The following is a 12,329-nucleotide window of genomic DNA, read 5'->3' on the forward strand; positions in this document are numbered from 1 at the left end:
GATAGAACTGGGGAGGAATTGTTTGCAGAGTTCAGAAAAAATATGTGACAGCAAAGCTGTGAGATGCAGAGAAAGCAGATGCAAGAAGAAAGACAATTTCAAGAACTATTGCTAAAGACTGGGTTTCTCTTTTATGGACATGTAAAAAAGTACTAAGAAGTAAAACAAGAAGAAGGAGTATTTATTAATAGCATTTGAGCCCCATGGGCCACAGCTTCAATCACTCATTACATGCATGTTATTTCTTACACCCGGTGCTTTGACTGGGACCCCCATCTCTGACCAATGAGTAAGCCAATGAGAGACAGGGGCTTCTCTTGGGTTGAGAGGCAGCTCCCCCAAGCTTCCCGCTCCTGCTTGCTCATCCATCCTCCTGTCCCGGCTCCTCCAGACTCACTCTGTGCTTCAGCCAAACCAGCCCACTGTGATCCTCCAGACCCTGAAGGCTTCTCAGACCTCCCTGCTTTTGCACATGCAGTCTCCTTGGTTGAGGATGCCCTTGGCTCTCTTGAGGGCCTAGAAGACAAGCACAAGAGCTTCCCTCTGTGTGAAACTTCCCTGAGTCCTGCAGGGAGTACTAATTCCTGTGATCTGTTTTCCTGTCTCCCTCGCGCTTGGCTGTGAGCCTCTCATCTATGCAGCCCCTTTATTCAGCACAGTGCTGGTCGGGCCAAGGCTGAGAGCTGACTCCCATCTCCTTCCCTGCCCTCCCTCTCTGGCCTGGTGGCTTCTACCATCATCCTGTGTCTGCGTTCTTTGTTCCAGCGTTTGGGTGCTCAGCCCACCGCCTGACTCTCAGCAGCCCACAGAACACGTCAGGCCTTTTGATGTTTGCTAGTATCCTTGGCACTTAAATTATTGAAATGTTTTCTGTTTTCTTTGCTACGGAGTAATTAGACATGCAGTAAAAGTAGAGATAGCAATTTCTTGGGAGATGCAAATTCTTGAATTATGAAGGGGAATAAAATTCTGTTCAAGGATTTAGATTTCCACCACCCTACCCGACATGAAGGTGTTGATTATTTTTACCTGTGCATACTGATTAGCCTCAAAAATTCCGGAAGGCCCAATGCGAAACTCATCTTGAAGAAATGCACCCTGGAGCACACGGATGCCTTTGGGGACAGAGTTTAGAGCACAACTAGATTTCCTCAAGAAAATCCTGGGAACCAGATTAGAAGTTTAAGCACTGGGATTCTAGTGCTAGCTCTGTCATTTATTAATAGTTATGATATTTGGTCATCCTAAGCCTTAATTTTCTCATCTATAAAATGGGCATAGCAGTCCCCATTCAATCTGATATAGTGAGCTACAGGTAAGAATTAAATAGGATAATGTATGGAAAATGCTTTGTAATCTCTAAGCAACATAAAGACACACCTGGTGTAGGGAGAAAACTAGAGAGAATGAAAGAATATTCACACTCCATACCAAGTGGGAAGAGAGTATAAAGGGTATCACAATTTAAAATATTCGCTCATCTATAGAAATCTGAATCAGTTGTTTGGACACCAAACACAAAGCTTTTTCAAGTGAGAGCACAGACTAGTGGAAAAAACTTGAGTGCTGAGACCGTTCTGTTTGTTTTGCTCACTGCTGCATTTCTGACACATGAACATAGTATTGTTGAAGAAATGGGTCAGGCAGATCTGGGTGGAATCCCTGGCTAGGCACCAATTATGAGACCTTGGGCAAAGCTACTTGGCCTCTCAGCCTATTTTCTTTATTTGCAGAATGGGCTAATAATAGCTATCATGTAGTGTTAGCTGTCAAGATTAAAGGAAAAAACATATACAGAGCTCTTAGCACTGAGCTTGACGCCTCAGATGTTGAATCCCACTGCTGTGTGCTGGGTGGGGAAGGGCCTGTGGCAGCGCTTCCTAAACACACCTCTCTCCCATGGGTTCCCGACTCCAGCCCAACCAGGTACCCCCCTTAATGAAGAGAAGCAGAAGTCAGTAGGCTTGGTGTGGAGAAGAACATGACAGTGGAGGGAAGGTCATAGTTCCCAAACCCAAGAGACAAACAAATAATTATCCATTTTCCCTTCTCAGAAATTTTTCTGCTTGCTTATTCCTCAGAGATCAAGGTCAAAATACCAAGATCGACTCCTTCTGGGCCGCTCTAAGAGGGGTACTGTTTCAGCTGCAATATTTTACTGGCAAGATAGAAGCCCTCTTGTGTTGCCAGGAGGACGAGAGGGGCAAGGCAGGCTCTGGTCCCTGTGGAGCAGGGTGGGCTGAGCCCACAGGGTCAAGGCTCCTCCCGCAGCCTGGAGTATACAGGAAATGTCATGTGGGGGAATCAAATGATGCCTCAATGCAGGCACATAACTTACTAAACCATTGCAGTAAGACCTCAAAAGCACAACTGTATTTGCATATCCATCTTCTTTTCCTGTTGTTTAAAAAAACTATTTTACCATGAGGGTAATTCTGTGGACTTGTCAATTTGCAGAGGATCCCCTGTCCCTGCTTTGGCCTCTCTCCCTGGCCTCTCTCCCAATTAGCTAATGTGGCAGAAACTACAAGCAGAACAAAGAAACCTCAGCCCGGTGTGAATTGTGGAACACTTTATTGAACAGGAATGAACAGAAGTCAGATTTCCTCTGCAGATTAAGAAAGACTCCAGGCGCCGGCAAAGGAAGTGAAGGGAATTTCTGAGAAAATGTTCAGGGCGGAGGCAGAAGTTCAAAGGGAAATAATTTAGAGGACAAGATGAATCGCCCCTTCTGAAATGCTTCAGATGGTGAAAGATGAGGGCCCCCCGGAGGTAGGGAAGCAGAGAAAAGGTTGAGAGGCCCCAGGAGTGAGCATTTACTGAGCTCTCTCTCCTACTGCCAAGCCCAGCACGTGCAGCGCCCTTAGAGAGCCAGAAAAGAAGGCAGCATGCTTCAGGGGAAGGAGCCTGAGCTTTGGAGGTAGAGCTGAGCTCACTAGCTAACTAGTCAGCCACGTGCCACTAGCTAACCATGTGGCTTTACATTGCTTAACTGTCCTAAACCTCAGTTCCCTCATCCTCAAAATAGGAATGATAATGCCCATCTCCCAGGGTTGTTATGGGGATTACATGAAATAATGAATATGGAAACACTGACCACAATACAGTAGGCACATGTGAATTGTGGTTCTCCAACCCTTCCTCTGTCCAAGCACCAGAAATAACTTATACCTATTCTTGAGCTTTGCCCAGGCCAAATGCTTTGAAACACTCCCTGGATGAATCAGGGACTTGTTCCAGCTATCTTCCCTCGGAGGGAGGCAACTGCCCTGGGACTGCTTGCCGCAGGAGTCAAATGCTCATGTGCAGCTGCTTCTCCTGGGGAGGGGCTGGGGTTGCAGGCAGGCAGTCTGGGGAGGTCTCAGCAGCGTTTGTGAGACAGGACTGTGGCACAAAAGTCTCCTCTCAGGAAGCTGTCACCTTTTCCTGGTTTTCCAGGTGCCTACTTTCCAGTGGGCCCCTTAGTCCTCCTGAAGGCACACCCAGCTAATAGGTGAGTCTGTGGCTTTAAGGCATGTTTTAAAACTGAATACAGGCACCTTCTAACACATTCACAGTAGTTGGTCCCCAGGACAACCAAAAGTACCCAAGCTATTTATAAACCATTCTTAATGCTCCAGCTTGAAAGACCAAAGCCAAGAGCATTTGAGTTCCACTCATTTTAAAATGGCAAGGAAAATAGCATTTGATCTAAAAGTTGGTTTTTAGACCAGCCGATTCCCCCATCCCCATGTTATTTATCCTCTCTACTCCTTCTCCAATACATAAAACCCACACACAGCCATGAATCACACACACATGCTTTCACATGAACACCTACCTATACATGCGTAGGGTAGAGCTTTTGCAAGAAAGTGTTGATGTTGTCCAATGTTTTCTAGTTCCTTCTCTAAAACACTAAAGACAAATACATGAGAAGCTGATGAAGGTTTGTATACACAGAATGACATTCTAGCAACTGTGTCCAACCACCACCCACCACCCCCTAATGACAAGACATACTATTCTTCAGATACAAAACACTAGTCAGAAATAAAGTTAGATTCCTTATATATACTATACATAAAATAAATTGTAGGCATATTAAAGATCTATATATAAATAATTAAACTATAAAAATATTTGAAAAAATCAGAACTTTGGATAGCCTTGGAACTGGGAAAAATTAAATAAAGGAGAAAAAACACATAAACCATTAAACTAAAAACAGATTTGATTATATGAAAATGAAAAGCTTCAAAGAGCAAAAGATACCATAATCAAAATCATAAATAGAAGACATCACAAAAAAGAATATACTGGAGGTGATTATGGTTAAGTAAAATCAGCCAGGCACAGAAAGATACATATCACATGTTGTTACTCACATATAGGAGCTAAAAAAGTTAATCTCATGGAGGTAGAGAGTAGAATGATAGATACTAGAGGCTGGAAAGGGTGAGTGAATGGGGTTGGGGGGTGTGAAGAGAGATTGCTTAATGGGTACAAACATTCAGTTAGATAGAAAGAGTAAGTTTTAATGTTCAATAGCAGAGTAGGGTGACCATAGCTAACAACGATGTAGTGTATATTTCAAAATACCTAGAAGAAAGGACGTGAATTTTTCCCAACACATAAAAATAATGAATACTGGATGTGATGGATAACCTAAATACCCTGACTTGATTGTTATACATTCTATGCATGCAGCAAAATATCACATGTACCCCATAAATATGTACAAATATTATATATCAATTAAAAAGGAAAAAAGAATCTAATAAAATGATAGGTTGGAAGGAAATATTTCAATGCATATAATATGCAAAGAACTCTCCCAACTAACAAGAAGATAAACAACCCAATAAAAAAATGGCAAAGAACATAAACTGGCAAGTTTTAGAAAAGGAACCAAAATTAACAATAGTCACATAAAATAAAAGAATATACTTCCTCTCAAATAGTAGATAGGAAAATTAAAATTAACACAATAATGATATAACCATTTTTATCCATTAAAAATTCATAAGGTTGATAATATCCAGTGACAATGTAGGGTACCTGATTCTGTCACATAATATCAGGAGTGTAAATAACTATAAACCTTTATAAAAGTTATTTAGAAATATTTATTAAAATTTAAAATATCTAGGAATTCCATTTCTGGGGATGAAAATATCAGTAGATAAAACTAATTGTGATATTTATTACAGAATTTTTCATAACAAAAAACTTAAAACAACTTAAATATCATTCAAAAGGTGACTCTCTAAAGAAATTCTGCAGAACTTGCACTATAGAACATTGTTGTAACCTCTACTTTCCACTACATTTTCAGACGGGTGACTCTGGGCAAGTCATGCCTCAGCTTCCTCATCTATAAAATCAAGGTAATAATGGTATTTACATCACAGATTTATTTCTGCTAACTTGGAAGAATTTTTATTATACATTGCTTAGTAAAAAAAGGAGTTTACAGGATTAAAGGTATTCTTAAAATTTTATAGATACTCATATTTATTTGTATATGTTTGTGCCAGCAAAGGAAAAAATGTGGAGAAGTTATGCATGAAATTGTTGAACACATCTACTACTTTTGTAATTTATGTCACCAAAAAGAAGAAATCAGCAATAGAAACAAACTGACAGGAGATATGTAAAACAAATAATAATGGTTAATAACCATAGGAAGAAAAATTCAACCTTAAAAAAGCCCACTAGTTTTTGAGAACCTCCTTAATTCAAAGCACTCTTTTCAATGTCCTGTGCCATTCGAATTAGCCAAACGCAGGGTGCTACAGGCACCTACCCTAACACAAGAGGATGTGTGTTTGTCATGGGTGCATGTGAGGGGATTTGGGGCAGAGAGGTGGGCGTATAGCAGGGAAGATGTTGTGGACGAAGAGGTAAGTGCCTTTGGAGAGGTTAGCAACAGACTCCAGTTCTAATCCTGACCCTTTCACTTAGTCTATGGAATTCAAATTGCTTTTTTTTTTTTTTTTTGGAGCCAATCTCTTCGTTTGGGAAACGTGTAGGTGAAGAGATTCAATGAGGTCCTCCTATTCATGGGCCTGGGACAGGGAGCTCCTGCACTCTCAGCCCTCCCTCAGGCCCACCCAGACGTGCTGTGCTCTCCTCCTCCTCTTACCCCACTCCCTGTCTCACTGGCAGGGTACTGTGCAGCCTTCCTCCCCCATGCCAGAGGAGAGGACGCTCTGGTCTTCACTCTCTTAACTCAGTCTGCCTGCCTGTGACTTTCCATTTACCATGGCACCAATTCATTCTGTATTTAAGTGATTTTTGTTCCCCGCAAAAGTAAAGGCATGATTTCAGTCAAATGCAAACATACTCACACACACAAAATGAAACAGAAGCACTGAAGCCTTTTACTCAGCACAAATATTTCTAAATAAGAATCCAAGTATCACACTAGATCCTGTATAAAATACAGATTTAGTTAGTAACAGAAAGAAAGCTCCCAACACCAAAATGGCAGGAGAAGATCAATTGTAACAATTTTATGTTATTGAAAAAACTGCATTTAAAATAATTGACTCTTTAAAATACCTTGAACAGACAGAGAGGGGCAAAATAATCTGTCTGTTTGCAAAAGAGGAGTCTCCCAAGAGATGGTGGAAAAACTGGAAGTAAAAGTCTCTGCTTGTCTGGCGGGTTAAGTGTTCTGGTGAGTCCAACAGGTCAGATAAGAATTGCCTTAGGACCTTTCCGATCACAGGATCACCATGCTTACTGTGAGAAAGTAATTCTGTGCTGTTGTCCCATGAGATACTCCAGATCTTTAAAGCTCTTCTACTCCTGCCCAGAGGGCTGGGACTGGTGGCATTCCCCAGGGCAGAGCTCAGGCGCTCTGGGCTCTGGTCTCTCTGCCACGGTTGAGGAGGTCTGTAAGTTCCCCGATGTACTTGATGGTGTACTTGAGTGTCTGGATCTTGGTGAGCGGCTGGCCTCTCTGGCTGTAGACAGGTGGCAGGTAATTCCGAAGGGTGTGCAGGGCGTCTGCCAAGGTCCTCATCCTGAGCTTCTCCCTCTCGCTGGCCTTCCGCCTCCGCTGGACAGACATCCTGACTTTGGTGCCCTTGTGGGCCTTGGGGCCCCCAGCACCCTGTAGGTAGGCAGGTTGGAAGGCTAACATGTTGTAGTCCACCTCTACCAGCCCACCAGCCCTTTGGACGCTGTAGTCATCACTGCCCCCGCTGCTGGCCCCATCATGCCCTCGGGGGAGCCCAGCCACAGCTGGACAGGGAGAAGAAGAATAGGACTCCAACGATGGAGCCGGCGAAAGGCTCTGGGCTGGGGAGGGCTGGTTCAGCTCAAAGGGCCCTGCCCTGTCTTTCCAGTCCCAGGAGGACAGCAGGCCAGGGCTGTCGGAGGAGCCCAAGCCACCTTCAAGGCTGAGGAAGGTCTCACGCAGGTTGTCCATGCCCGCGAGGCAGCTGCAGAGGGAACGGCTCCCTGGCAAGTGAGCAAGAAGGTTCTGCCGCCTGACCAGGGAAGAGCTGTCTTTTATGATAGTGGGGGAGAAGTGCTGAGGTGGGAAAGAGGGCCGGGTAAAGGGAGTTCAAAAGAAAAACCAAGGACCAAGATGGAGAATGAACTCTTCAGGTGTCACTTTCTCCTCGTTGATAATTAGCATCTTCCAGCTAAAATGTCTTTAAACAGAAAGGCCTCCAAGAGAAGAAAAAAGGAATTATCTTGTTGTAACTAAACCAATTAAGGCTGCATAACTAGACTTAGCATTGTCCTGTGGAACTCATTAATGAGGGAGCCAAAGAAAACAAACCTGGGGCATCTGCAGGAAGGAGGGGGTGGCTGAGGGGCTGGGTGCAGAGTTGCAGAGCGACCCAAAAGGGCTTCCAGCCTCTGCACCAAGGCCTGATAGACAGTTCAGAGCAGACGGGGTGTACTGATGGAGGAGCAGCATGGTCCAGGGACCCCTCTGAGCTTAGATTCCCTAAAATGTCCAATGCAGACAACCATAGCTCTTATTTCCTAGGGCTGCTGGGAGGACAACACACGCAAGGCATGCTGTGGCTGTGTTTCCTTCTTTCCTTCCACTTTAGCAAATTTCTCTAGGTTTTTAGAGTATAGACATGCCCCCAACATGCCTACACTCAATGACGAAGGCCAGCAACTCCAGCAAGCCCAGAGCCTTAATAAGCAGGCAATAACTTTCAGGAAGCATAATGCCCTTCCTGTAACTGAGCAGATTTGGATTCCCCATAGCAAACAGACATCAGGAAACAGAAAACTCCTTTAAGCCAGAGAGTTTGCAGAATACCTGGCATTTAGCCTTCTGAAGGTCTTTTTAAAATCCAGCTGTAGCTGTACCTCGTTTTTTTTGGAATGAGTCACACCTTGTTTTTTGAAATGTATAGAGGAAGTGTGAAATTAACTAGGGAGCCTGTTTTCCCCACCACGGCTCCAAATGCCCCTGAATGTGTTAGGTGGGACCCTTGTGCTAGTTTGTTTCACTTCCTATATGCTCTGATAGACCCTATATTTTGGAAAAGGGATCTCTGATTCCCCATTTGTCCCATGAAGGTAATTTGTTCTCCATATAAGTAATTCTACAAATTAGTATTAACATCAGAGTCACAGTGAGTTACATTTTAGGGTAATATTAACGTGTCCTTTAACACATAGTTATTTGAGTCCTTTTGCAATTATTGAAAAGAAATGTCAGTGGCCTGATTAGAACATTTATGGTATTTTTTAATTAGCAATGCTCAGGGAAGAAAAATCTCAGGCAGGTATTTTTTAGAGGCATGCTCTCTTAATTTTACCATTGACTAATGAACCATAAGCCAGATCTGAAAGAATAGTATTAATAAATTATAATAAATGTAATAAACGATTTCTCCTCCTTTTCCCTCTCTCCTATCTTTTCCTTCAACTTTCGTTTAGAAGTCTAGAATCTGCTCATACTATGCAAGGCACTTTATATATTATAAATAACCGTCATTAAAAAAAAAAACAATAACATTTTACAGATGAAAATACTGAGGCTGTCAGAGGTTAAGAGACTCAGCTAAGATACCCCTGGTGGGAAGTGGTAGAGCCAAGATCCCTTGTAAGACCCCAAAGCCAACCTTTTTGTAAAATCTGTTTTCTCTCTTTTCCTTGGTTGTGGTGACCTGAATGTGACTCAAAGAGAGGAGATTCCCGGTGGACACAAGGTGGCTGTGGTGTCTGCTACAATTGTAAACTCTCGGTCCTTATGTTCTAAATGTCACAGTTTTCCATGAAACACGACCTCTGCTCTCAGACTCCATAATTTCCCTCCTTTTCTATAGCTTATTTCTAAAATTGCTAATTTCTTGAATCTCCATTTTTAGACATTTCATTTCCTAATGACCCAATATCTGTGAAATCCTTGGTGCACTTATTGGAGACACTTAATAAGTGTAGGTCTCATTATTGTTGTTGCTGTCTGTTCATGGTCAGACCCACCAGTATCAGAAAGACTTACTGAGCTGTGACTCTTCTACCCTTGATCCCAGCCTCCCATGATTGTTGGCTCCCAAAAACCCTATTCTTGGAACAAGGAAACTGCCTGGTTTCCATCTTCTCAAGTTACAGACTCTCCCTCTGGTAAAAAATAAAACAAAACCAGACTTGCATTGATCCCACTTGTCTCCAAGAAGCATCCTCTGCTCTGTCTGAGGAACATAACGGTAAAGGACAATGTGACACTGCACTATAGGTATTTGAAGGCCTATAGTTGGGCACATACTGGTGGGTGCTTTTCTGTCTCCACTGAGAACCAAGCAGAAGAATGCTGGACAGTGTTCTGGACAGGCCAGATCCAGACTGGACCCAATAAACTTAGCTGAGAGTGTGGGTCGTGGTAAGATGAGCCAGATCTTACATCCTTTAGGGAAATGACTCACCCCTCTGGGCCTTAGTATTTTAGTTTGTAAAAGGGGACAATAATACTTGTCTTGTCTTCTTTATGAAGAGCATCTGTCACATGAGGAGAGTGGACCAGGAGATCATTAAACCCTTCCATCTCCAAAATGCCATGAAACATATTACTGCAGTGTGAACATGCCTGGTGAAAAGAGCACTATGCCAGCACGAAGGGATTGGAGATCACTGAATCCCTCATTATTTTTATCTGAATTCTAGAGATGGTCAGTGACTTGCTCCACGTCATACCCAAAAGCTGTGGCAGAGATGGAACTAGAAAAGCCAAAGTGGCCTGACTCCCAGATCTGTCCTTTTTCTTCCTTTGAAACTGATATGGATTAAGTGCTAAACTTGAATCAGGAAGACTACATATTTCCCACGTTGCTGAATTATTGGGATAAATATTTTAATTTAAATGTCATTCAATCAATAAATATTTACAAGCTATTGTGACTGTGACTGTAACAGATTGAAAAGAAGCCCCAACCCTGAGGCATACTCACAAGAGACCTTGAAAAACCTCCTGGTCCTATTTTCCAAAGAGTAATGCAGGGGTATAGGTTGTCTCTGCTCTCAAATCCCAGGCCTTCATATTAACCTTTATACTGTAGCTACATCCATTAAGGAGGAACCAGGATTTGCCACATAGTAATGAGTGGTCTGTGTCTAATTTTCAGAATGATGAAGTTCTGAAGGAATGTCAGTCATGTCCCCACTAACAGTCAGGACAACTGGGCATTTCAGACTGGTTGTAGCAGATTGTAAACTCTAGACCTAAGGGCCAGGAAGCTTTCTCCAGGCAGAGTCATGTCTAGGAAATTGACAAATAGTGCTCAAATGGTAGACAAGAAACAGAAGGCAACAGGCTGATGGGATTCTTGAACCTGCAGCCACCAGTGGTTCTATGCTGCTGCCAGCTCTTATGGCACCACTTTGCAAAATAGAAAACTGCCAAGCCTGGGCTTATTTCAGCCCTGCTTGCCTCCTCAGCCAGGCACCTTTGTGCAGGGTACAACCTCCACAAGTGGTGGCCTGGGAGCCCTCTGAGACATGGCTCCTCTGCAATGTAAGCATTTGTAGTGCTTTAGTGGCTGTTGACACATTGGTGGACAGACAGAAGGTGGGAGTAGCGGCAAGAGTGCAGAGATGGGAGCCAGACTAAACCTGGGTCAAATCTTGTATTTGCTCCTGCATTATTGTGACCTTGGACACGTTAATTAACCTTCCTTAGCTTCAGCATCGTCTGTACAAGTGAAATATAAATACCTGCCTCATAGAGTACACACTTTTACTGTGTATACATTGTACACTTTAAGTATGGTAACGAATGTTGCTGTAATTATTAATCTGATGCTCAGTAAATCCTTGATCCCTTGAGTCAAGAGAAGTTAGAGCCACAATGCAAATAGCCACAAATACATCACTCCCATATTCTCTTGACCTCAAGTAACCTCTGCTTAGAAGTCAAAATTCTTCCTTCAAATGAAACCTTTCTTTTTTAGTGGAGCCAGAGCAGTGGTGTACCCATGGTGGGTGGTGGAAGCCACCATCCTCTGGTGCAGGCAACAAAGGAATATATTGTCTATAGATAATTTTAAAACAGTGATAAAGCTGGCTAAAAGTTGGTCTGTGTTTTACTATCACCATATAGTGGTAATTCTAAACAATGACAGCGATAAAATGGCTACTCCCCATTGGGGCCGACCACACCCACCACTGCCCCCATGCTTGGCATGCCACTGCCAAAGAGAACTTGAAATTAGCCTAGAAGTTTGGAACTGTCACTCAAACCACACAAATCCTAGTGCCAGTTCTGACTCTACTTTGCTATGGAACCCTGAGTGAGTGATTCAACCTTTAGACCTCAGTTTCCACATGTGAAAATTAGGAATCCTATATACCGTGTTGCTATGGTGTTATAAAAAATTAAAAATTGAGAATTGACTTTTGGAAGTGTAAAGGGCTACAGGGTTATGTTTTGCTATTACTGGGATTAACAAAAATAAATACTTTCACCAGTGCAATCACCGTGTCAAACCCAGCCATGTTGTCATGCTATATGACACCAGGCAAATCGGCATGGAAGATGGTTCATGCTCTTTCAAAAGCCTGTCTCATGAGAAATAGCACTATCCCCAGATCTGTTCTACATGAAACAATTTGTGTGGGCCATTTGCCTGAGGCAGAGGGAGGACTTGAGTGAATTTCAGCCTCTAATTATTCTCCAGAAAAGCCTTCAAAAGATAAGAATTTGGTCAGCAAACTAAAAAAATCTAATCCTAGAGTCTAATTAAAATGAAAGTTACTTTTTATTGAATTCCTGCCATGTGCTGAGAATCAAACGTGTCTCTTTTAGATTCATGAGTTCATCCTAATTTTCACAGCAACTCTATAAGGTAATCCACACTCTAAAGATGAGG

General features: G+C 42.8%; 1 protein-coding gene across 1 annotated transcript; it reads right to left on the bottom strand.

Annotated features, from left to right (window-relative positions):
• Window positions 1-6,838: 6,838 nt before the first annotated feature.
• Window positions 6,839-7,420, bottom strand: MSGN1 (mesogenin 1). Its single transcript, XM_069494512.1, has one exon. It carries the CDS (start codon window positions 7,418-7,420, stop codon window positions 6,839-6,841), a length of 582 nt encoding a protein of 193 aa, XP_069350613.1.
• Between the last annotated feature and the right edge of the window lie 4,909 nt (window positions 7,421-12,329).

This window comes from Eulemur rufifrons, chromosome 19 (genome assembly GCF_041146395.1).
Source record: "Eulemur rufifrons isolate Redbay chromosome 19, OSU_ERuf_1, whole genome shotgun sequence".
In the NCBI taxonomy this organism is placed as follows: domain Eukaryota; kingdom Metazoa; phylum Chordata; class Mammalia; order Primates; family Lemuridae; genus Eulemur; species Eulemur rufifrons.

What these genes read in the sequence shown, in the direction of transcription:
- MSGN1 (XM_069494512.1), bottom strand. Translation starts at nt 7,420, where the DNA reads ATGGACAACCTGCGTGAGACCTTCCTCAGCCTTGAAGGTGGCTTGGGC.